Source organism: Equus asinus, chromosome 22, assembly GCF_041296235.1.
Source record: "Equus asinus isolate D_3611 breed Donkey chromosome 22, EquAss-T2T_v2, whole genome shotgun sequence".
NCBI classification, from domain to species: domain Eukaryota; kingdom Metazoa; phylum Chordata; class Mammalia; order Perissodactyla; family Equidae; genus Equus; species Equus asinus.
The window spans coordinates 70,185,654-70,212,443 of NC_091811.1; the positions used below are offsets into that span (position 1 = coordinate 70,185,654).

Below are 26,790 nucleotides of genomic sequence, written 5' to 3' on the forward strand. Positions count from 1 at the left end.
ATTAAACCTATTTGTATATTTTAAGTGTCTTGATATTAAAAATCTAATGATAAAGAGAAAACAGAATATTGAAGTTTATTCTGGTGGGTACTTAACATATGTTATTTTCATTTAAACCTCATAAGTACTCTAAAGAAAGTATTATCCCCCCTAAGCAAAGGAGGAAACAGTCATAAACTTACCTGACTTCACACAACTTTCTAGTAAGTGGCAAAACACGGATTCAAATCTATAAGCCTGTGTTCTTATCATTAAATAATGTTACCTATAACGTTTTAGACCTTTAAGAAACTCTCCACAAAATGTAATTAAATGATAGAATAAATGTTTACCTGTAAAATTGCAAGTGCACTTTGGCATCTCCCAGTAAATATATGCAGCTGAACTCTAAACAAAAGAGCTTCTAAAAGCTGAAAGGACAGGACAGCTGATGTTTCCTGCTTGGCTGCTCCCATCAGAAACTCCACCATTCGGTCACATACATAATCCTTTTCTTCAAAGGTGCTTTCCAGGTGCAGAAACTGCCCAAAGGGGTTTCATATAATTAATCCTGCTTCATAACAATAAACTGTAAAGCTACAGATTCTTGAAATTTCATTAAGAAACTGTATACTAAATCTTCAATTTCTGTAAAAAGGGCAATTATAAATATGTATAAACCCATCTTCCAGTACTATACAACCTAGCTTTCCACTTCTCCCACAAGGTGGAAAGAGGAATCAGATGAAAACTACAACACCACAGATGTACTCTCAGAACTATCGCTGAAGCAGTTTCATCTCTCCATTCCTTGAATCAACAGGCAAACAGCAGCAAGACCACGATGGATCTCCAAAACCTCCTATGCTTATGATCACATACAATGTGCATTGCTTAGGTGTGTGACTGTGTAAAAATTGTGAGAATAGCATTCATACTACAAATATGTGACAAAATAAATAATTTAAGACTTAAAAAATTAAGAGGCCCTTTAAAGATGAAACAACTGGAAAAAAAAAAAAAAAAAAGGCCCCTAAACTCTGTAAAATCTTGTGGTGATTGATAGCATTAACTTTGGTACAAGGCTCCAGGTCAAAATTCAAGCATCTTTCACTGTCCAGATCTATTCAGTACCTGAGCTAGGAGAGAGAACGAGAGTGGCACGTTCACTCATTAAGGCGTGACCATGTTATCCAAATCTATTTGTTTTGAATTTCAGTTAGCAAGTTAACAACAGACCTGACAGTAATAGATTTGAAAGTATATCTGAATTTACTGGTTCCTGAGTTCAGCTGGTAAAAGTTTAGATATCATTGAATATTTATTTTACAAGTGGATTAATTATAATTTTAAGTTTAAGCCTGGGTAGGAAACATCCTATTCTCCCAAAGAATGAGGAAGAATTCATTTTTTCACCAAATCTTTGTATCTTGGCAAGGTTCAATATTAGTACAAATTACAGATTATTTCCATAGGTAATGAGGACAGATAACAAAAAGACCAAAGTGTTTCCTGATATTCATGAAAATGTTACACAATCATAAGAAATTAAAAAAAAAATCGTTTTCAGATGCTGTGCAAAAAATTCACTTAACTTTACCCAAACTAAAACTGCTTAAGAATAGATACGTATAAAATGTTAATATTTTTCTCTTACCAATAAAGTTAACAATAACAACACACACACAAAAATCACCCTTCACTCAATATTTTGTTTTTGTTTAGTCTAAATTAATCCTGACCCAGAGAAGTGTTGAGGTTACTGGACACTGAAAGTAAGGTTCTTCTATCTAAATGGAGATAAAGCATAGCTACGTGTCAATATTTAAAATGACCCAAAGAATTATGAACACGTACATACATACAGGACTATGTTATCTTTTCTACTCACAGTCCAAAAACTTTGATAATCAGGAGCATATTCAACAGCTGTTTCACACATTTCCTGCACCTCCTCCTTGGTTCCTCTCTTTGAGAATAATCTGAGGTAATGGCACCAAATTTCTGGATTGTCTTTGTTGTTTTCCAAAGCTCGTGCCAGAACATTTAAAGCAGAATCCAAGGACTCAGAACATAGCCTACACATTTAAAAGAAAAAAGAGTGTTTAAAAAAAAAAATGCTTGAAAATACTTTTAAATTGAGCTAATCTAATGAGTCAATTTTTAAATTACATTCTATTAGAACATACCAAGCAGCTAGAATCACCTATGATAAAGGGAGGTAGATTAGGATTTTAGATCACATCTATCCAAAAAGCTTTTGATTTCCCATAGACCCAACAATTCCTTTTTGCTTTATCGGGGGAGGGGAGTGAGGAAGATTGGCCCTGAGTCAGTATCTGTGCCAGTCTTCCTCTACTTTATGTGTGGGACGCCGCCCCAGCATGGCCCAAAGAGCGGCGTGCAGGTCTGCACCCAGGACCCAAACCCATAAACCCTGGGCTGCTGAAGTGGAGCGCACGAATCCAACCATTACGTCACCAGGCCAGCCCTAACCAACAATTCCTTTTTAAGTGGATGTTCGGTGAGCATTTACCAGATGAAAGCACAGTGCTATAAAACCACTAGATTATCAACTTCAAATGTGCTTTGCGTCCTTATTCAGCACTACCTTTTATGATTTACACTGGTGCAGGAATGGGAAAAGTTAAACAATTCTTCCTCAAGGCCAGCTACTGCCAGCACAAAATATCAAAGCTTTCAATATAATAGTTCTTTTCAACAGTCATGGGGCTTGCTATCTCTTGGAGAAGATAATTGTCTCTCATGATCCTGTTCATAAAATAATGTATGGTTCTTTTGGCCTGCACTCAGTAAATGAGTCAGAAAAGAAAACACTGTAACTTATCCTATTAACTTGGAAATGACACACAATGTGAGTTAAATAAACACCACATTCAGGAGTGTGTAGTGTGTTAGCATTCCGCAATGCTGCCTTACTCAAAAAGCTTTTATACTAAGTTTTAAGATAGACAGACATTCAGAGTAGCCTGAAAAAAACCCCAAAACAGTATTATTATAATTTTAAAATCATGCTAATAAAAGATTATTCCTGGTACTCTTATCAAAAAGTAGAAGTTAGAAAATGCAATTACGCAATATGAGCTGTAGTTTGCGAGATAAATTACTATTTACCTTATCTGAATACACATAACACTACATACAGAAGTCAATTCACCAGAATTTAGAGGTTTTTAGACAAGCTTTAAATCTCCAAATGAAAATTAACATAAACTTTAACACTGTGATTTTATCCTAATTTTATTATGAGACAACTACTTGACTTTTAAGAAAACTCAATAAGTAATACTTATACCATTCAAAATTTACTGTTTTAACTAATCTTACTTTGAAATAAGAGCCTACTGAAGTTAAAAATCGTAGCTAATTTATTACCCATACACACAACTCAAGATCTAATCTTAAATTTTTTCTAATAGCTTTTAAACAATGAAGTGCTTTTGGCTTTGTCAAAAAACAAAGACTCCATTGATACCAGGAAGGAAAGCTAATTACCATAGATGAAATAAATCTCAAACATAAAAATATAAATGTGCAACAGTTCACACAAAGATTAAAAAAACCTACCCCTCATTTTGATTCAAGTACTTGTACGCAAGCTTGAGCCAGAGCTGTACATGAGAAGGGTTTTCAAGCACACTTGCTTCTAAATTAGCAATGTCATCAGTCTCATTTGTAAAGTATCTGACGTCATCTGGAGTGACAACTGTATCCAAAGGTGGAACATTTATTTGGTTCTCTGGCTGGAAGGCTACATAGGAAAAGTATCATTAGCTTCACACTTTCTCTTAAAAAAAATTGGCTTCATCTTTAAAATATTCTAAAGATTCTAATGACATGAAGTAACTCATAGTTTTAAGGTAGAGCAATCACAAAATTTCTTGTCCAAACTAGGACATTTCTAAGAGTGAAAAAGGGGGTGTTATTAAAAATGACACCAGGACAACAGGTATAAAGTAGGACTCCGCTGGGCAAACCAGATGCATGGTCTCCCTACTTTGAGAGTAAGTGACATCATCTAATAATTTACATTCATTAAATTCTAAGAGAAAGCTATAATTTATGAAGATGATTTATACTACTCCATCTAAATTAGAGAAAAAGTGTTACAATAACGTAAATTAGATATTTGCTAACCCACAAATAGTAAACAAGTAAATTATGCAAATTTGAGATTATCACACAAGATATGCTTGAAAATAAGGCACCCATTCACACATTACTTTGTTCATTCATCCTGTGAGCCTACTTGCAAGTCAGAAAACATGGACTCACAAAACAGAACACCCGCCTCAAGAAGGACATGGGCTAGGTAGGTTTTCAAATGGGAGCAGTACCACTCCTCTCCCCCGACTCAAGCATGTTTAGCAATAACGGAAGCCATCACATTTACTAAAGAGTGATCCTTGCATTCACTGGGCAGGGGCCATGCATAGAAAATGTCCTGCAATCGAAGGGGCAGTCCTGCACAATGAAGAACTAATTGCCGTAAACACCAAATGGCATCACTGTTTTTAAAAAAATAGAAATAAAAAAACTAGGCTAGTAGATACACCAAAAGATTAGCCAAGTGTTAGACAAAGATGGAATACTACAATTTAATGATTTTGAGTCTTAAATTACTTCTTACCATACTTAATTGGTCCTGTAGACTGCTCCTCATCACTACTGAAGTTATTCTCTGAAACCGGTTTTCTCCAAAACTTCGGCTTCCACTTTCTTTTATCTTTGTAGGTTGTAAACGGAGGTGCTAAAGTAGACAGGAGATTGTTAGATGATATAACTAGTTTTTTAATAGTTTTGAAGGCTACCCAAACAATATTCAAAAACAGCTAAATTTATTCTATCAAGTTAGTCTGAAATGACATTTTTTTTTATATTGAGAAAATAACTGCAAAAAACTTGCTGTCATAAAGAAATCGTAAGGTCCTTGTGTCCGGGTGAGAGACATGTACTCACTATGGCCTTTACTTTCGTTGATATTGCTAACAAGGAGAACAGCCATCTGGTCCATTGACATACGATCTTTGTTTACTCCAAAAAGTTTCTCAACATATTTTTCTGAAATTAGAGCAACACTATCTTCATAAAAAGTATTAAAAAGGAATACAGATGAGGCTAATTAAAAAGTACGAAGTGAAGAACAGCTTAAGAATTAAAGGGAAGTATACGGTACTGGTCACAAACACCTACGGCCTTCTAGAGGGCAAGGCCTACACTATCTCAACTACGACGTCAAACCCGACCACATCGCACATCCAATTTGGACTGAAAAGAAAGTACTTCCTGAAACAAACTAAACAAGTACGTGAAAATTAAAGTTCCGAATTTGGAATGATTAAATAGACTCAGTGATTTTACAATCCCTCTGGGTTGTGAGAACACTAAATTTAATAAGCACCAATTCCCTTACTTCCAAAGACTTACAGTTTAAGGTTTACTATTTGGCACTAAATCTGGGGGAAAACTTAACAATATTTACTCACAATACCTGACAGTAATCTGTGCTTTCTACAATGTCAAAGTGATTAAAATCCTTTTCATTTCATTGTAGAATTTGAACCTACAGTTACCTTAACTTCCAACCCTCCTCTATTTTTGAAAACAATAATAAATAAAAATAGGGGTCTATTTTTAAATCATTAGTAAAATTTCCATAGAAATACGTTAATACATGCTTCCAAATAAACTGAACTATTTAGATAAGCTCCATCCAAAGAACTTTCTGCACTGACGGAAGTGTGTTCTAACTGCACTGTCCTATTGGTAAGCACTTAACACTACCGAGCTATTGAGTTCAAAAGTGGCTACTGAGCACTTGAAATGTAGCTAGTGGACAGAGGAAGTAAATTTTCACTGAGTTAAATGTGAATAGCAACATATGGCTATTGACTACTGTATTGAATTATTATAGTATTTAAAGACATCAACAGTGGAATATAAAATTTTTAAATCGCCTAAATTCAAATTTTCACTTGGAGAGCAAAAAATGGTCTTTAAAAACCTGCTGCAGCAGCAATTTCTTCATCAGTACTTGTCTCTGAACAACCAATCAAAGAAAGATTATATGACAGAATGTCCTGGAATAACTGTTTTCGGCTAAGCGTATAATCTTGTGTATGTTGCCTAAAATAAAATGACAATACAGAAAAGATAATCAGGTACACATCAAAGCTAAATAACCAAGACTGTCTTTTAAATTATAAAATGTTCACAAATAAAAACTACTCACCACTGACAATCATCATCATTACATGTTCCTGTTAAATCAAAACGGCAGAAACACTGATCTGGTTCAACCATGTTACTATACGACACTGAGCTTAGGGGAAGTTTTTCCTTGGTTCGATAGTATGGACTAAATCTACGGAGAAGAGAAGAGGACAGGACATAAACACTCCCCACAAAGTTGAGAAAATTTTCATTTTTCCTCTCAATTAAAATTTCTATACTTTGAGCTTACTATTTATCCAACTACCAAAATTAATTCTAGAGAACAACTAGAGTATCAAGTGATAGGGACAAGCTACTTTTATACCCATAACATAAAAGATCTGAAACAGAAAACAAAAACCAAAAAACCCCTGTATTTTAAAAATTCTCCTAAGACTCCAGTTACTTTTCCTAAAATCCCTAACAGATAACAATGCAGAATTCTCCACAATTCCCCCAGTGGCCAGAAATCAGAATCTGATAAGAATTAATAAACCCAAGTATGTGTTAAACTTTATTTCCTGATACGGTTAAAATCTGACAACAAGACACTCTACTTTTATTCTCCCTAAAAGGACAAGCCCAATTTTTCAGTGACCATGATTCAACATTTTTTGCATTATCACTAAATATTCAAGGTTAAAATATTAAGAACAAGAAGCATTCCTAAAAGGTTTATTGAATCTTTCTTTTATACCTGTAGGACTTAAACACTAGAAGAGGACTACGGTAGGGTCTAAAAGGACATGGCTTCACTTCTGTTGTTTTACTCTGTGCTGTTACAAAATCCACATCCACAGAAATCTCCTGCAAAAGAAAACAATCATTTCATAAGACAAGTAAGGTTAGGGTGAATTCTAGATTTTATAAAGAATACGAAATGTTCAGTTACCTGACCATGCAAAACCTTTTCTGTAAAGCCTGTGGTGGTTTTTAAAATGAGTTGTTTTAAGCTGTCAGCTTTTGAATACAATTTTTGCAATTCACCAATTTTTAACCCTAGAAAAAGTTCTGGTTTTTCTACCGTATTCTTAGTAGGTTTGTTTATGCACTCTTTGTTAGGTGTATCTGTGTGCTTAAGGTTAGGTTTAGTAAAAGAATTGGATTCTAAGAAGGACCTTCTTCGTTCTCTGTTTGAACCAGATAAAATCTCATCATCAAGATCGTTTTCCTCAGTGTCCAGACTTAATTTGTCTTGAGTGAGATCGTGAAGTGAGGGCTGAGGTAAAGAAAATTCGGGCTCCTCCTCCACAGCTGGAATCATGTTTTGTTGTTCCTTTGCTTTAAGGGCCCGAGCTTCTTTCAGTTTCTGAATTTTCAGGGCATATTCATACTCTAGCTTTTGTAACCGTCTTTTTTCCATAGCAATTAGTTCTGCTGAATGCTTTCTTGGACTTGATATTGGAGAACTGTCCAATCTCATCATTTTGTTTGGCTGGGGGAGGAAAATGACAAATATTTTATATTGCTATGATTTTATAAACAATTGTTGGTAAGATAATTGTACTATCCTACAATCAATGTCAACACTATAAAACTAAATCAATAATGAGAGTAAGAGTTTTACAAGTCTCCAACAGTTTTCCTAGCTCATCTATCACCTATGAAAAAAAAGGGCAAAACAAAAATAAATTTAAAAACAAGCTTCCAAAAAAATGTGGATGTCATTTAAAAGCAAAGCTTTAATCTTATCCTCCTTGAATATGCAGGAAAAAGCTTGAGTTATTTTATACATCTTACCCTCAAAAGTATCATAAAAACCTTCTCCTTTCCAAAAATAAAATATTTCTACAAATAACTTACTCCAAGGCGATCTTGTTCCAGTTTACGTTTTCCTATTTCTTTACTAGCCACTGCCTTTGCCCGAGCAAGCTCTTCTCCATACTTCAGAGTCAAAGCTTTCTTAATGGTAACACGCTGTTGAACTTTGTGAATCTGAAAATACAGGATAATTCTGAAAATGTAAATGTAAACCTTAGGACAGGAAATTTCTTCTTAACACAGCAGCTTTAGGGTATTCAAATAAAAAAAATATTCCAATATTAAGTGTCAATGAAGAATAATATATAGGTTACACATTTTGATGGCTTTGGTTTATGGTTTTCTTTGTTTTATAAAAAAGTGGCCCAGAAAAAAGTGTAGTAAACATGAGACTACAATATTTTAATTTAAAAAAAAAAAAGCATTACTTGTTCCTGAAGCTTCTTCAAAAACATTCTGTTGACACTGAGAATTTTCTCTGTTGCTTGAAGCTGTTCTGTAAGTTTTGTAATCTTTGTTTCAGCATTTCGAACAGATTCTCTCTTCTTGGCTTCTTGCTGTACTAGATTCTTTAAAACAGATTCATCTTTCATCAAGAGAATCCTAATTGGGAAATAACAAATTTCCTATTAATGTTTTTCTAAACTAGTGGACAAATACCATCAGAATGAAAAATCTACAAAGCAGTAGTTCATTTTTAAAAATAAATTTATGACATGCAGGTGAGAATTTAAAAAGATAGTATTTTCATATTCATCAATCACATATTCAAATAGACACATTTTATGAAAGCAACTATGAGTCTGATCTTTTTTTAAAAAAAAAATCACTTAAGTCTGAGAAATGTGAATTACAGTTGAAAAGCTATTAATAGTAAATGTTCAATGTTGGCTGAATCTGACCCTATATGACTACTGAAAAATGAAGACTTAAGACAGAAAATTGCTGATTAGCTTCATTTATAAAGCTCCTAATATACACATAATCAAGCACATTCCCCCTGCCAAGACTGGCATCTGAGCTAACAACTGTGGCCAATCTTTTTTTTTTTTTTCCTGCTTTATCTCCCTAAATCCCCCCTGGTACATAGTTGTATATCTTAGTTGCAGGTCCTTCTAGTTATGGGAGCACATTTAATTAACCTAAAAATCTCTAACTCATTTTACCTAAAGTAAAGCAGGAAGGGGAAAAGGAAGTCTTAATTTTTACACAATACACAGTCATGCATTGCTTAACGACAGGGATATGTTCTGAGAAAGGCGTCGTTAGGCGATGTCATTGTGTGAACATCACAGAGTGCACTTAAACCTAGATGGTACAGCCTACTACACAACTAGGCTCTATGGTCCTAATCTCATGGGATGACTGCCACATATGCGATTCACCATTGACTGAAATGTCATTACGTGGTGCATGACCACAGAGACGTAAAGTTTTGGAACTGAGAAGTAAAACAGGACAAAAAAGACAAATTTATGGTTATAGATTTGCATCTTTTCAACTACTGAGTATTACGGCTAAAAAAAATAAAACATCTTTCCCAGAAAGATACCATATATTAACAGTTCCAACAACTGACATCTAGAATGAATCATAAAGACAGGGAATATGTGATACAGAGGATAGAGAGTAGAAAGATATTTTTAAAACCTTTTCATTTGTTATGAAAGCTATTAAAGAAATGGAATCTAAATTAATTTATTTTAATCTCTTACTTTTAAAACATACACAAGACCATTTCTTACTGATAATTTTGGAGATTTGTGGTCACCACAGTATTTCATCTATGAAGCATATTTTTTTAGCGCTCTCATATCAGGATGTGTCTTAACACTACCGCATATCAGACTAGCTAGTAGCATGTTTTCTTAAACACAAAAATAATGGCACTCCTTAGATGTAATGAAATACGAAAGCACAAAGACAAATATCATTCAAAACTGAAGACATTTAAAAGGACTATTTTAAAACGTATTTTAGGGGCTGTCCCCGTGGCTGAGTGGTTAAGTTCGCACGCTTCACTGCAGGCGGCCCAGTGTTTCATTGGTTTGAATCCTGGGCGCAGATATGGCACTGCTCATCGGGCCATGCTGAGGGGGAGTCCCACATGCCACAGCTAGAAGGACCCACCAACAAAGAATATACAACTATGTACCGGGGGGCTTTGGGGAGAAAAAGGAAAAAAATAAAATCTTTAAAAAAAAAAAAAAGTATTTTATTTTGTTCAGAATACTTAATTTCCAATGTTTTGTTTGCAGATGGAGAACAGAACATATTTTTGTATACTTAATATAAAAGCGTACATAGTCACTATGTCCTTGAGCTATCTGTGATGCCTTGTAAAAACATTCCAAATTACATTCTTTTCCGTGATTTAAAAAAATAAAAAGAAGAGTATCAAGGTGGCTGTAATGTTAGAAAGGAGGCTGTAAATTTCTACCTTTTTTTCTTTAATTAACTATGAATGGGTGAATTTTTGAAGCTTGTTTTAAAAACCATTAAATTACTTACATATTATCATTAATAATTTTTCAACATTACTCATCACTGTAATCTTTGTGTGTGTGTGTGTGTGTGTGTGTGAGGAAGACTGGCCCTGAGCTAACATCTATGCCAATCTTCCTCTATTTTGTATGTGGGATGCCACCACAGCATGGTTTGATGAGCAGTGGTATATAGGTCTGTGCCTGGGATCTGAACTTATGAACCCCAGGTGGCTGAAACACAGTGCGCAAACTTAAGTGCTACGCCACCGGGCAGGCCCCCACTATAACCATTTTTTACTTCCAGATGTGAAGTTTGAGAATTGGTTAGTCAGTTACTAAAAACAGGATGGGAAAATCTTCCCATCTTTGCACAGAACCTCCCTCTTATATTTGTAATCTGAAAGGGGACTAGCAGAACAAAGCTCAGAAATGGTAATGTTAACTAAGACTATTTTGCTGTTCATCAACTAATGCTTTCAATGTTTGAAGTGGAAAATGTATACTCAATAATATGATGTAATTATTTCTGTCAAATACATGCTAATGGTCCTCATCAAAAGAAAAAAAAATTTGTGACTATGTATGGGGACAGATGTTAACTAGATTTACTGTGGTGATCATTCTGCAATATGTACAAATATCAAATCATTACGTTGTACATCTGAAACTAATGTTATATGTCAATTATACCTCAATGAAATAACTAAATCCCCCCAAAATATGCTAATAAATTCAAATGAATTCTATCATTCAACATGTTCATCTTGTGGGGTTTACATGTATTCTCAAAATTTTCAAACATCACTTGAACAACACAGTAATTTCAAAAACCACATAAGAAGTTTATGATCATAACTTAATATTCATACTTTATAATAACACCGTATTTGACCATGTTTCTTATTGAAGAGACTAGGTAATGACTATTTTCAACAATCAAGCCCATCCTTAATAATAAAAATATGCTTTCAAATTTCAAAAAACACTCCAGATGTTTTAAAGAAAATTCCAAAACAAGGAATTTCGCCAACGTTTTTAGCAATGAATAAGCCACATTTAAATCTGAAGGGGAAAACTCTCCTTTGAAGTCTCGGTATTTTTATTTAAACGTTAATATTATTACTTTACGTAAATGTATAATTCAACAAAACAATAGTTTTTATAGTTCTACTAAGTATAAAAGATTTTCTAATCATACAGGGTACTTATTATTGACATACACCACAAAAAGATATCCCTCTAATAGAGAAAAACTTAGATACGTGCAGTATTTAATCAGATAATGAGGCTCACCTATGTTTTTTAAGTTTTGCTTCTGCATCTGTAACCTGCTTAGTGACCATTGCTATTCTGCCAATCCCATCAATTTCCACATCAGAGTTTGCCGGGGATGATGAACCTGTCTTCAGCTGATCTGATTTAATCAAACGCTGTTTCTCACGACTAAAACAATCAATAAAGACAGATGAATTATACCAAAGAATAAACTGAAATTACTTTTCTTTAAAGATATATTCTATTTCATAAAGTAAAATTATTAATCATATTGACTAATAATAGCAATGATGACCAAGATGCATGACTCAAGTTGGCATTCAAAGCTGACAGTGTAGCTCTCCTCTGTAACAACTTTTATCTTTTTCTAAGCTGTTTATATCTCAGTGCATCACTGTATTCAAATCTACATATGATTACCTGGCTCCCCCTCCAGTGTGAGTTATAAAAACATTAACTCTGCATCTTGGATAAAATCACCATCACTCAATTCCTAATGCCAATAAACTGTACACAGACTAAGTACTAAGAAAAGAACACATGCCTTTAAAGCTAATTACACAAAATGCCACTTACTTAGCAATCTCTTCCTTTAACAATCTATATTCAATCTTCTTTTCTTCAGGCAAAGCTTCAGGCGTTCGCATAGGATCATTTTCTTTTTCAGATTTTGGAGGTACTTTTGGTTTTGAAGCTTGCTAGAAAATATTTGGACAACTAGATCAACAGTTTTCAATAATCCCAGTGCACACTCATATACCTAGAAACTGAATATCTTCATCGTTATTTTCCTTTTCTAAAAAACAACAGCGGTTGTTAACCAGCAAATTAACTATATAATCCACTAAGTAGTTAAAACCTATAGTCTGAAAACAATTGAACTAAATCATATCTAAACAACTGTTGCAACAGGAATAAATGTTGTACTTAGATCATACACCTTAATAAAAACTTTTCTGGTAACATAACACAATTATAAAACAGTAAATTTCCTTAGTACAGAGGACAATTATCCACTCAATTTTACTCCTTTGAAAAAGGGACTAGTCAACTGGAAACAAAAATAAAGGGAATTTTTAATACTTAAATATATCTAAATTAATACATGCTTCATTATATACAGTCTTAATAACACATACTTAAAATATTTCCACAATTCAATATATTAAAAATCTGTACCTCTGAGGTTCACTTTTCAGGAACAAATGAACTGTAATGATTTAAGTCATCTCTCTCTCTGTTATTACTGCACTCACCTCAGCGGTTCGTCTTGCTTCTTTAATCATGGACTCCAATCCACCAAAAACACTGTTTGTCGACTTGGAAGCCTCTACATCAGATTCACTGTCATCTGAATCATTCAGTGTTACAACCACTGATTTATGTTTTGGAAGCTGCAAGACAATATATCTGTTACTCTTGATAACAAAAGTATCTCTATTCTTTTCTTGGCTCTACCAGAATTAGCTGTGTGGCCTTGGCCAAGTCACTTAACCTCTCCAAATTTCAATCCATAAAAACAATGGGCTTCAAGTAGACAATCTATGGTTCCTTCTGGTTATATTGCCTAATTGACTTTGTTTTACTCCACCAATACTGTTTATATGCCAAAAACAAAATAGTCTATATTCTCAGTCTGTCTAGAAAGATACTACTATGATTGCCTTTGTCATTTAAGTTTTCTTTTCTCCCATTTTCTATAAAGAACCATAACGTCATCTAACTCTTTTACAACAAAAGAAATAATTAATAATTCTACATAATTAGTAACAAAACTTTTTGGCTTTTGTGGTTATACAGAGGGTAAGTGGACAAAGCTGGTCTACCCAAGAGAAGCAAGATTTCAACTTGGGTTTACTCCATTTATTTTACTTCAAAGCCATTACAAAGTAAAGCAGAAAGAAATGGTCATTTCAACCTCCTTAGACATTTACAAAATAAATTATAAATAGATATTTACTAAGTAAATTCTTCCATTACAGTATAATTATGAATTGGAAAAATATGAGCAAAGTATATAGATAGGAGAAATAAAAAATACACAATTTGCTAACTGACTCTAGAATAGACAGAAAATCTGAACGGACCAATTTATAAAGAAAAAACAACCTGAGGAAATGGCAAAGGAAAGCATCCCACTCTGATGAGAATAATGCTTCCCCAAAAACATTATCACTTAACTCTACCAGTTTTCAAGTGAAGAAGCTGCTCCCACTTTTAATAAAAAACAATAAATAAATAAATTTGTATTTACATATAAATACATGTGTCTATAAATAAACTAAGAGGTGGGGAACAAAGACAGTACAACTTCAAACAAATCTCTCTTACGCTGTTTGGGCAACAGTAGGATTAACTATTTTGTTTGTTTTTACCGAGATCACAGTTCGTGGAAGACGAGGTCCTCTGTGAAACTTTGGATTCTGTATCCTAGGCTGAGATACTGTATTAATACTGACTATCGATAGATTGCTTCTTGGCACAGGCTGTGAACTGTTCAGCACTGGAGGTGACGGTGGATCACTATTACTGGACGTTTCCTAAACAAGGAAAAGACAGACAGGAAACATTTTTAAATAAAAAGAAATCTGTCATCTTTAAAAATCTTGAGCAAATTAGTATCAGACTTATCCCTACTTTACTGAAAAGCCCAATGAATCCCCAAAAAGCAAAGAAAACCCGAGCTCCCTAAAACTAAGCTCAAGAGCACCACCTAGAGGTTTAGGGACCTAAATTACCTCTGGCTTAAAAGCTCTTTTATTCGCTAGAGATTTAAGTAGCTCTTCTCGAAGCAGCATTTCTTCCTCCTCTTCCTCATCTGCAAAAGGTGGTTTTGGAGGCTGTTCCAGATCTTCAGGTGGGAGAGGTGGTAAAGGTGGTGGAGGAGGTAGAGGTTCAAGAGAAACACACAAGCCTTCCACATAAGGCTGGCTCAAAGGTGGCAGAGACTAGTTATTTTTAAAAAAGAAGAAATAATAAATTAGAAAAAGGTAACTTTAGGTTATTACTTTAGCTTAAGCATAAGTGAACTAAGTATACCATAAATCCCAAAACTAATGTAGACTCCAATACTCAGCCACAAAAAAGAAATTTTTACAATAAAAAAAAAATCAACAAATTTTTAAACATTTAATTTATGAACTTGAAAGTAATTATAGAAACTTCTCCATTCCTGTTCTTACCTTCATTTAGCACTCTAAAAGACAGAGAAATCAAATTTTAGAGTCTTTAGATGTTCTACTTTAGAACAAGCAGAGATATTGAAAACCAAGAAAATATGATAATTAAGTAAAAAAAAAATTAGAAACCAAAGGGATTCTGGAAATAGTTCAGAGTATCTTAAGAATTAAGCATTAAGAAGAATCACCACTACTCTCCTAAATCCTCGTGAAATGGCTTCTTAGAAACTATCTATAAAGAAAACCAATTTTACACAAATCCTTGAGTTTGGATATACTTTTGCTTCAAGGACTTTCCAGTATTTCTCTTGGCATTTAGCTCATCCATTCTCCCTTTCCCAAAAGAAAACATTTCAAGGAAGAAAGAAAAAATGTTTTGTCTTTCACTCTCTGCTCCAATATTCCCTTCAACTTAAGCTTCCTGGGAAGACACAGATGTCTACCCGGAACTGTGAAATGGCAAGGCTCCTTCTAACCTACTGAAAGAGACCCAGTTTGGTGATCTGCAGGCTCTCTCAATCTAGAAATAACTTCAGAACTTTTACTTTATGATTCCCTCACTTCCTCTTTTTTCTTCTTCTTTTTTTTTTTTTAAATGGGGAAACGGCAGCTCTTTTTTAAAAAGACAGGGGAAAAGAAATTAACTTCCACACACAATGCTTTCTTTTGCTGAACTTTCAAATTAAAAATAACTGTATTCATCAAAAGAGGAGAAAGGAAAGAATTATTTCTAGAAGCATCCTAATGTACTCAAATGCTAATTTCCAGAAAAGATAATCCAAAACAGTAGATAATTCTTATTCTGCTTTGGAATAAATTGTCTGAGTAGCAACCGGCTTAGAAGAAAGAATAAAACATGCTAAGCATTGAAAGAAAGTCAACATGAGACTAAAAATCAGTCACAAAAAAATCTACCAAATACACTGCCTACCAATAAACAATCAACTGTCTATTCCTCAGATTTCATAGCTATTAAATTTGGTAAACAATTCTGATTTTTTAAGCTCTTCAAATCTAACCATCTTTCTCAAAACAAATTTTTCAAACCAAAACAAATAAAAGACACAAAGCAACAAAATGATTTTCTCAGAAATCATATCAATTCTCACTTACAGAAACCTGAGGTGGTGGAGGCAAAGAAATAGATGATGCTGGAGAAAAATATCCCAATGAACATTCAGAGAAAAACGGTGGTTGCACTGGTGAAGGAGCTGAAAAAATTTTTTTTAAGAGTTTAATAACAGAAATACTTCAACAGGAATAAATAACTTATTATATGTTTGAAGAAATACAAATACATCTAGGCAGAGAGAAAATTAGATTTTATTAACCTCTAATAAAATCTTTAACTTCCATGAGACCACCTCCATCTATTTAAAATTGTCCTTATATCATCATAAAGTCAGCCTTCCACTTAAGCTGACATTTAGTCCCTCAAAACTTTCCAGTTTGTTCCACTTTTCACCTAATGATTGGTCAGAGGAAATAGAAGAGGAAAGGCTAGAAATATATATCTAGTTTTACAAACATACTTTTTAAGGATTAATAAAACAAAAAATTCCCCCGGATCTGCTAACGTGCCCTAACTAAAGGAAAACAGTGATGTGGTAGCTCTATTCTTCCCTTCACGTGGAACAAAGAAAAGTGAAGAAAGGGACTATTTAAGCTGTATAGACAGCAAACAGGACTAGGAATGAGAAGAACTATCTATTGCATTTAATCAATAAAGTGTACATCTTTTCACATTTTAATAATTGTGAAACACAACTGATGCATCTCAGTTAAACTCTTGCTCTTGGGAGCAAAAAAAAATAATTGTGCATTTTACCTTCAGTGGTTTCTTATGACTCAATGATATATGGCAGATCCAAAGACTACTCTTGCTACCCGATAACTATATAACCTTAGGTAAAAACTAATGTTTCTTCTTTACCCAAGTTGTCTCACAAGTCAATACAGGTATTACCCATATGCCTTATATAGCTGACTTATGTCCCAAATGGTACTATTTGAATATACATTGGCCTTTAGGAAGTTTTACTTCTTAAAAATATAAATATCTGTAGCAAATATGGCAAAAGGTTAAATCTGACAGAGCTGAATAGAGAATATATTCTCTGTGTAATAATCTTTTACAAAATTCTTTTAAAACCATAGATCATAAAGTTATTTTATAGAAATAAAGAGTCAATAATAATCTCAATACTTGGGAACAGCAATGCATCATCTCCAAGAATCTGGAAATAAGAAAATTAAAAACCGGCCAAACAGAGTTAAATTATGACATGAAAACATAATATAATGTAAGATTATCAAACATCAGCCTAAAAACAATAACCTGAAAATTGTTTACCAAGCACTCTTGGTAAACACTACCCAGATCATACAGAGTTTTCTTTGTCTCTTGCCTAGACACATTGAAGTAAGATGCTAGTTTTGATTTGGTCTCATGATATGACCATAGGGAGAAATATGGTGATCATAAGTAAGCGTTGCAGTTCCTGGAACGCCAATTGCATGTGGCTGTCTGCCTGAGTCGTATGTGTTTTCATTAGTGAGAGAATAGGTCTCTCACAGCCAATGACCTGAGTGTCAACTAAAGCAAGTCTCCAGCCCTCCAAGACAGAGCCACATCCTACAATGTGCAATCCAGCTGAGGTACAGCTTGACCAGTGCTAGCCAGCCTTTCCTAAGATGCCACTAGTGTCCCTTTCCGTCTCCAAATTCCTACAAAGTATCATCAACAGAAGGAGGAAGGAAGTCTAAAAGCAAGAAAGATTTCTTTTTCTAACTAAATCAGAAAGTACCTTGATATAAAGATACTTAAAGATCAAAGGTTCGATGTATTTTTTTTAAAGTGGCAGTCTCATCTTTCCCACAATCTTCACTTTTTAGATCAAACAGTTAACAGCAGAGTTTAAACACTGTCTTTTAATTTAAATCCTATCTAGAAAGGAACACTTGGAAATAAAGGCTAACATTACACATTTGAGGTTTACTCTCTAAGTATTTTTACACCAAATAATATCTCTGGTTGCATAATTCACCAGCAAATCTCACTTTCATTACATAGTTTTTTCAAGGTTTTGGGTAGCTTTGTGACCATTTTGTTTTTACGAAAATTTATGAATATGCAAATGTTTTAAGTTTTGGCTCATACCTGGAGAATTGGTTTCACTATCTGTATCCATAGCAACTTCTTCATAGTTATCATACTGATAAATGCCTCCTCCACTATCAGTAGGTTGCTTATCTAAGGATCGTCTCAGGTCAGGATCTGAAGACTAATTACACAAAATATTTTTTTAGTTTCAAAGCATTTTCTGTCTTAGTCTATTCTTAGGCTAGAAATGATATAAGGATTGACAGTTATCTTCTAGGGAACAGTAGCAAAAATCTTGGTGATCCAGTTAGACCTGCCTATCACACGTGAGTTGGGAAATTCAACGTACATTATAGGTACACTGGGGTTGACATTTTATAACTGTCAGACAGAAAATAAAAGTTATCAAATACTATATATACAAATGAAATCCTCCATAGTTAGCTGAGCCACTAAATCATCAGCTATTTCTCTGTAAAATAAGAAGACACCAAGTTCTTGAACACTTATGGCCTCTCTCTAAGTAAGAAACTAGATTTATTACTTATTTATTATTATTATATTTCTTAGATATTTATTACTTAGATATTACTTAGAATTTATTCATAAATTCAATATTTATGAATAAATTCAAGTTTTATGTTGTCAAGACTTTATTTACAATATTTCAAAAGAATTCAGCAACATCTTAATTATGAATAAATTAATGATAGCTGAAAACTAGAAATTTAGTTAATATGTTTACATACAGTTTTCTTTTTTTTTACTTCTTATAATTTCACTTACAGAGACAGGTCATAACAAACTAAAAATTAGCAAAACCTATCCAGATAAATATGAGTAATGTGCAAATAAAATACTTTTCTCTAAAAAAAGATTCTATCAAAATACTTTTTAGAAATTCAAAGCATGAATATTTATAAATTCCTTGCTTAAGCAAACCTACCTCCTGACTCCCTACAATTAAAAAGCTCTTACTCTTCAATATTCCTCTATTCCTTTTTTTTCTATTCTTCTCCCCAAAGCCCCTCAGTACATAGTTGTATATTCTAGTTGTAGGTCCTTCTGGTTCTGCTATGTGGGACGCCACCTCAGTGTGGTCTGATGAGCGGTGCCATGTCCACGCCTAGATCTGAACCATTTGAAACCCTGGGCCGCTGAAGCGGAGTGCGCAAACTTAACCACTCCACCATGGGGCTGGCCCCAGTATCCCTCTATTCTTAATAGTACATTCACAATTGTAGTCAAATTGCTCAGAATTCTGAAATGTGTCACTGCTAACAGAACTAAATCAATAGTAAATCTCCAGTTTACTTCCTGACACCATCCATAAAAGACAACTCAATCATTATCAATGACTTACACACAGTAAAGGCTCACAAATGCTTGATAACTAAATAAAGGAGCCACATGCATTAAAGCTATTACTATGTGATGATTTAACTTTCTTTAAAATAGTCAATACCAATTAATCATGACATATTTCTAATTCTACATGACTAAACAACAAAAAGCTAATGAACTTCTGCTCCCGTACTTGGGGAACGGCCATTTTTAGAATAAGTCCTCACTACAATTTAATCATCCTACTTTCTTCTAAATAGAAAATGATGAAAAAGCTAAAAGTAGACTTTGCTAACCATAATTTTAGTCTTTCTTTCATTTCTTCTATTTCTAATATCTATAACTACAAAAAAGTCATTCTCAATTATAACCTACGTTGCCGTCTCCCCAAAAGTTACTTATATAAAAGCCCTATCAAACACAAGAACTTTATACTTTTTTCTTAGTTGACTAAATTTATGAAGTAACACTATAAGGACACTTAAATTTGAGTAATTTTTTAAATTTATAGTTTTGCACTCCTTACTTTACTTCTTGATCTCCTCTTTCCACCAACTAATTTCATGAATCGATTGTACTGCTCTTCCTGATTTGAGAGATCTCGAATTTTTCTGATTTCTTCTTCTCTTTTCCTTCTCTCCTCTTCTTCAACTTGTTTCCGCTGATCCTCTTCTTTCTGTCTCTCCTGCTCTTTCTGTTGTTGTAGTTTCTTCCATGCCTTTGTTTGCTGCTTCCTCAATGCTTGTTTAGCTTTAAATTAAAAATACAAAAACATCAGTATCTATTAGAGTTAGAATTTCCTAGAGGACAAAAGAAAACAACAGCTTTAAAAATTCTTTTCATTATCACCAAGTTGTACAGTTGCTCCTAAGTTCTGTTATTACAGGGCTGTCCTCCACTCAGGGCCCTATAAAGCCTCAAACTCAAAACATTCTGAATTAAAATCTAGAAACTATACTGATCTATGACATCAAAAGAATTTAACAGAAATGATCACCTGTAGTGCTAACTTTTTTGGCCGAATGTGTTTTTGTACTGGTTTTAACTTTTTGTTGTACAGTTTTCATCTTAGTCAACTTTTCTTTGCTTTCTTTCATCACCTGCTGCTCTTTTTGTTGCCATTTTTTACTGGCTGACTGGAGAGCCAAAAGACGAAGCTGTAGTTCAGATAGCTCCTCTTCATCTTCACCAAGTTTCTTTAAAAAGAAGAAATAGTTGCAATTTTTAAATTCTATTATTTGACCTTAAACGTTTCACCAAGTCAAATCTTGTATAAGATCAAAATTTAAAGTTAGTTTTAAGGCAAATATTGAAATGGCAAATATAAATAAAGGAAACTAAACTACTTACCATAATCCTACACCCTAGTTCCAACCCTACAATACAAACAGAAGATCAATCCATGGAGAGTGTGTGCCTACACAAGTGTGAGAGTTGGAGGGAAAGGTACAGCTGATGGAACAGGATGATGCAAAAAAGGGGAAAGATAAGGGTTAGACATTATCATTTAACTGAACTTCCCAAACAAGAAAGAGTAACAATCTGATGGCAGTGAATGCAAGAAAGAATCAAACCAGGAGAGGTAAAGAATGAAGAATGAAGTGGTTCCACAATCATGTGATTTACTAGCCTTACAAGTAATACAGAGAACAGGTAAAATGAATGTCAAGATTCAAATTTGCAAACATTTTTTATAATATTTTATAATTCTTTAAATTAAAGCACAAAGATATGTAAAGATTTGCTTATATTTGAACATTACATGTTCGAAAGCTACAGATACTTATCTGAATATTTAAAATATTTTGAACACCCAAGATTTTTCTTCAGGGAAGCTAAAATAAGAAAATAGGTTAAAAGCAAATGTTTGAGAACTTTCGTCTGATTGAAATAACTTCTTTTTAATTTTTTCACTCTTTATTCTTTTTGAGGAAGATGAGCCCTGAGCTAACATCCGTGCCCATCCTCTTCTACTTTGCATGTGGGACATCTGCCACACCATGGCTTGACAAGCAGTGTGTAGGTCTGCACCTGGGATCTGAACTGGCGAACCCCAAGCCGCTGAAGCAGAACATGCAAACCCCACTGTGCCACCAGGCTTGGCTCCCACTCTACCTTTTCTTTGAGATAGTTTTTAAAATTAATCTATTCTCTACATTTTAGCAAAAATATAACTGAAAACATCAGGCAACTTAAGCAGAGGTTCTTAATTAGAGTCCATGAACTTGGAGGGGAAGAAGGTAAGGGGGGGTTCTTCGGCCTCCTCACCACTTGAAGTTAAATACAAAACTGTATATGTTTTTCTTTTATGCATATGTATGTATGGGGCGGGTGGTAGGGAATCAAAAGAGTCTAAGACTCCGAAGTCCCACTTACCTAATAACTTTCTTATAGGTGAATTATAATTTAATGTTTTCTAAAATCCAGTTATTTAATTCTTAAGCATAAAGAAAATAGTGGATCCTACTTATTGGGTTTACCGTCACATGAATTATTACAAATCTCCAACTGAACTACCATCACATATTTCAGTATTTCAGTTTACCCAAACGAGGATATAGTTACCCTTTCTACTGTTGGGAAATACATGTAACAAATGAGCTTAAAAATCATCACAAGCCTTTTTTACTCTAAGTCACTTAAGCATCAAATTTTACTGCTTAGTACTCAAGTTCTAGAGCAATAATGTCCAATATGGCAGTAATGAGCTATTTAAATTAACCAAAATTTAATAAACAATTTAGTTCCTCAGCCACACTAATCACATTTCAAGTACTTAATAGCCACATGTGGTTAACAGCTACAATACTGGAGAATATAGATACAGAACATTTCCCTTATTATAGAAAATCCTAAGGGACAGTGCTGATCTAGAGTTTAACTAAAATAAAGCTATCATCATTGCTTCACTGAGACTTAAAAGTCTTTGATTACTTCTTGTAACTACTCCTTTTGGAATGAAAGAAAGAAGCCACTGATTCTGTCACACAATTATATGCTACTTTATGCAGCTACTTGATCAGCAAGAAGAGCAGTGGACCTCATTCAACTCCTTGCTCAAACACTTAAGTCCTGTGTAACTTAGGGCAAGTTGCTTAATCTACTTGTATGTAAAATCTATATGTATCTTACCTCATCTGTAAAACAGATAATGTCACTTGACTTTGTGGAATTACTGTGAGGATATTCAAAACCATATATACATCCATATGCATGTGTGTCTGTGTGTGCATGTGTGTGTACCTGTAATATTATCATTCTTAAATTCAGGACCATATCTTTCTTAAAGCTCCTAGGCTCTTTGCATCATTTCATTTACTCATAAAAACTAGCTGAAATCTTTACAGAAGCAACTGTACATATTTCAGATCTCTAATTCAACAAAGAAAAGGCTTGGGTTATTGAGTGCCTATTACATGTCAAACACAGTGCTTAATGCTTCTGCACTTTATCCTGCTGAACCTCACAACAACCCAGAGAACAGATGACATCAAACTCATTTCGTAGAAAAGAAAACAGAGGCAAGCAAAGGCTAAATAGATTACACAAGATCACTCAGCTAATAAGAGGAGGAGCTAGAACTGGATAACAGGTCAAGGTCTGCCCGAACTCCAAAGCTTTCACACAGAGGATAATCCCAGAAATAGGAAAAGAAAATCTCTCGATAAAAATCAGAAGTTTCAAAACACAAACAAAAAGATCATCTACAGATACATATAACACTTCTATTAGATATAATTTAATTGAACCCAGTGAAGATACTCCAAGACGTCTCTCCAGATTTTATCTTTAAGGCTTATGTTCAAATGAAGGTACAGCGATGATGAGAGAAAATGAGTGAAAAGCAAGACAGAATTTCCCTTTCAAAAGAACAGAGTAAAGCAGTACAACAATCTTACAGAGATATCCAATCCCACAAAGCAATATCTTACCTTTTCAGATAGAATATCTGAGGCACTAATCCTTCTTGTTAAATTTTGTTCTTTGTCTTCTAATCCTTTAAAATAAAACAGCATACTTTGAATACTCTAAAAGATAGCTACAATCAATTGAAAGTAAAATGCTATATAATATTTAGTAGTAATTATTTAAAAGGGTCTCATTTTCTCAATCTTTCAACCAAAAGGAAAGAATGCTGTTAGAGAGAATGAAAATCTGACCAAACTTTTCATATCAGCCTCATTTCTGAAAGTTATAAGGCAAAATGATTCAAAATATTAAATAATAAATTAAAACTGAACTTGGGTGACTTCTGAACTAAAACTAATTATTTCAAATAAGAACAGAATTTATGGAGTAGATAGACAAGAAGCAAAGCTTCATTACTGAATAGATAAGATACACTGATAGAATATAACAAGGATTATTTCAGACCGCTAAAGTTGAAATGAATTAAACATTCAGAGATTATACTGGATTTATGCATTAAAGAAATGGGGTTCCATTTAGCTAGGAAGCATCAGTAGAAGTAGGTTAAATATCAACAAAGTTAAGCCCATCCATGTATTATTTTCAGAATTCTAGCCTTGTGCCCAGATTTCTGACGAAGTCATTTATAAAATTTTATTTATATATTATCTAATCTATGACAGCTCTACAAATCACACAACAAAGGTATAGTACATTTACAACAGTACTGAGGTAGACACTTGTGAAACCAAAACAGACGAAGTTAAAAACTAAGAGAATCTTCCTCAAGATGACACAACTGAAGATGCAAACTAGGATTCAAATTAAGCCTGAACTCCAAGCCTAGTTTTTTTTCCCATAGTACTGTCTATCAGTGTTCCAAACATCCTAATTTGATTGCTCAAGAAGGCCTACTGGTAAAAGAATAGGCAACTCATTCAATAAACAGAGAAATTGCTAATGAAGTACCCTAGACAGTAAATAGAAGGCAACCACCAAATTTTGAGTTAGGTCAGTTCTGCTATAAGGCTTGTTTTGGAAATGTGAATTTGTTGCAACATGATTGATATATTAGAAAACAATCTGAGCATAACACAAATTTCACGTTTGCTTATGAGCAATTTGTCTCTGAGAAACACTAAGAGAATACAGAAAACTATACAGGTGACGTGAGCCATGTAGGAACACACAAACCCCCCACACTTTGATCATCGATCAGCTACTTCAGTTCACTGTGTATGTTATAGACTGTGCTCGTCCACATCTGGTGTTATAACTTAATGTCCAATTTTAGCTTGCCTTCCTTGATCCACTTCATAACTCATAAGCTGCAAATCTTTCACTTCCACAAGCACACTTTAGATCTTTTTCAAGGTAAACTGACATTTATTGTAGCATTCCAAGCATTTTCTTACCCATTTAATGTGTAAAGCTGCACTACCATTTTTATTGGGTTCCTATCTTTTTCCATGTGCCATTGACAAAGTCTTTGAATGTTGTTTCCCTAACTCCATTTTGCCCATAAGCCCTGTGGTTTATTGTGTAATTTTGCAGTGTAGCCATTTCTAGGAATGCCTATGTCACATTATAGCAAAACTGACCATACTTCAAAGAACACCAAAACAGTAATAACTATTAGACAAAAACAAGCAAGGAAAAAAAATAAAGACATAAACAGACTTCCAATAATACACGGAGAAAGCATTCAACTTTTCTCCTACACGAGAAACCTATGAGTTTCATTAGGTCGCGAGAAGCCTATTAGTTGATGAGGATCTCTCTTGTTTATAAAAGGTGGCAGCAAGCCCCGTTAAGGTAACATAGAGGCAAATATCCATTAAGCCGGCGGGTACCTTATGAGCACAAGACTACCTTAAAAACAAGCTCAAACCATAAATTTCAAACTATACATCTAACTTCACACAGAGATTATAAAAGCAGGTTATAGCCTAAGTGACCAAACATGTAGTTTGGCATTGTCCTACCACTGTCATGGGTATCTACAATAAAATTATTATTTTACTTCTTACTCAATACTTCCAAAATGAAAATTGGTCTTGCACAGTCATGCAGTATTTTAAAAATTATTACCTGGAATTTTAAACTGAGCTAGAAACAGTCATCAGGATACAGGCGTTAGTTAAAACCATAATTGAGAATACCCCAGGAGAATGGAACACGGACGACACCAACAGTTAAGAAATTACAAAGGAAAAGTAATTATTTTTTTTTTAAAAAAAGGGAAATCAGAAAGTTATAAAAAATTCCAGATGTGTACAGTATCATAGAAACCTCAAAATTTCAAGATTTAGCAAGAAAAACATCATCGAATATAATAGATGTGTCTACTCCCTACAGAATATTCTTAACATTGTGCCCAGAGTGATCCTTTGAGAGTATAAAACAAATTATGCCAGTCTTTTGCTCAAGACCCTGTAACAGTTCCCATTTTACTCAGAATAAAAACTGAAGTTCTTATAAGGCTCTACATGACCTGTCCCAATCCATCATCTCTGACTTCTTCTCTCCCACTACTCATCCCCCTCACTCTCTCTTTAGTGGCACAGGCCTCCCCGTTATTCCCCAAATATGCCAGGTGTCCTTTTGCCTTAAGTGTCACATTACTCTAGTTCAGTGATTCTCAAACTTTCGCAGCTATTATAATCAACAGGAAGTTAGTTAAACACAGATTGCTGGGTCCTATTTCCAGAGTTTTCAATTCAGTAGATCTGGGCTAGGGCCTGAGAATTTGCATTTCTATCAAGTTCCTAGGTAATGCTGGTCCAAGGACCACAGTTAGAAAATCACTGCCCTAGCGATTTATTCTCTTTGCCTAGAAACTTCATCCCCCAGAGGCTGTTCCCTCACCATTTTTCAAAGCCTTTGTTTAAATCTCACCTTCAAATTCAAACCTCTCCTGACCATCTGTTAATACTGCCAGCACACCTGTTACACCCATCCTACTTACCCTGTTACACCTTTTCTCTTTCCATGTCTGTTATTTACTCATCCTATTTACTGTCTCCGCTTCTAAAATGTAAGCCCATGAAGGCATAAATGACTATTCTGTTCAGTGATATATTTTTCCAAGAGCCTGGAATAAACAGCTCAATTTTCGAATGAAGAGAACAATGAAATAAAAAATGAATGAAAATAAAAAATGAATTTTGCAATTAGGTCAAGGTAACATTGCCATGAGTAGTTTTAGTATCCTGGTAAGAGTAGAAAAGCAGATTGTAATGGGTTGAGGGGGAATGAGAGAGAAAATGAAGAGTCAGTGTGGACTAGCCTTTCCAGACAGAAGAGAGAATGCAGAATGGGGAGAAGGGAGTGTTTATATTTTAGGATGGAAAACTCAAATATGTTTATAATAAGAACCTCTTAAGAATAAGTGGTTAAAGATGAATCCGAATAAACAACAGATGGAGCAAGGTGCCAGAGAAGGTAGGAGAAGTTAGAGTCATAAACACAGGCTAAAACAAAGTGGTCATTAGCAACAAAAGGGTCACTGCTTCCTTAG

General features: G+C 34.2%; 1 protein-coding gene across 2 annotated transcripts in view; it reads right to left on the reverse strand.

Moving 5' to 3' along the window:
* The window catches only part of ZFC3H1 (zinc finger C3H1-type containing), a 50,670-nt gene that overhangs the window by 12,915 nt on the left and 10,965 nt on the right, over positions 1–26,790 (reverse strand). For both annotated transcript variants that reach the window (XM_044756408.2, XM_070494607.1), the window contains exons 3-23: positions 23,294–23,358; positions 20,359–20,557; positions 19,888–20,111; positions 18,075–18,198; positions 16,028–16,125; positions 14,474–14,683; positions 14,111–14,275; positions 12,992–13,129; positions 12,312–12,433; positions 11,754–11,903; positions 8,403–8,577; positions 8,017–8,148; positions 7,106–7,648; positions 6,911–7,020; positions 6,233–6,364; positions 6,005–6,126; positions 4,960–5,061; positions 4,631–4,750; positions 3,568–3,751; positions 1,871–2,057; positions 333–521 (exon numbers count right to left, since the gene is read on the reverse strand). In XM_044756408.2, the coding sequence (XP_044612343.2) occupies positions 333–521; positions 1,871–2,057; positions 3,568–3,751; positions 4,631–4,750; positions 4,960–5,061; positions 6,005–6,126; positions 6,233–6,364; positions 6,911–7,020; positions 7,106–7,648; positions 8,017–8,148; positions 8,403–8,577; positions 11,754–11,903; positions 12,312–12,433; positions 12,992–13,129; positions 14,111–14,275; positions 14,474–14,683; positions 16,028–16,125; positions 18,075–18,198; positions 19,888–20,111; positions 20,359–20,557; positions 23,294–23,358 (3,491 nt within the window). The remainder of the gene's footprint in view (positions 1–332; positions 522–1,870; positions 2,058–3,567; positions 3,752–4,630; positions 4,751–4,959; positions 5,062–6,004; positions 6,127–6,232; positions 6,365–6,910; positions 7,021–7,105; positions 7,649–8,016; positions 8,149–8,402; positions 8,578–11,753; positions 11,904–12,311; positions 12,434–12,991; positions 13,130–14,110; positions 14,276–14,473; positions 14,684–16,027; positions 16,126–18,074; positions 18,199–19,887; positions 20,112–20,358; positions 20,558–23,293; positions 23,359–26,790) is intronic.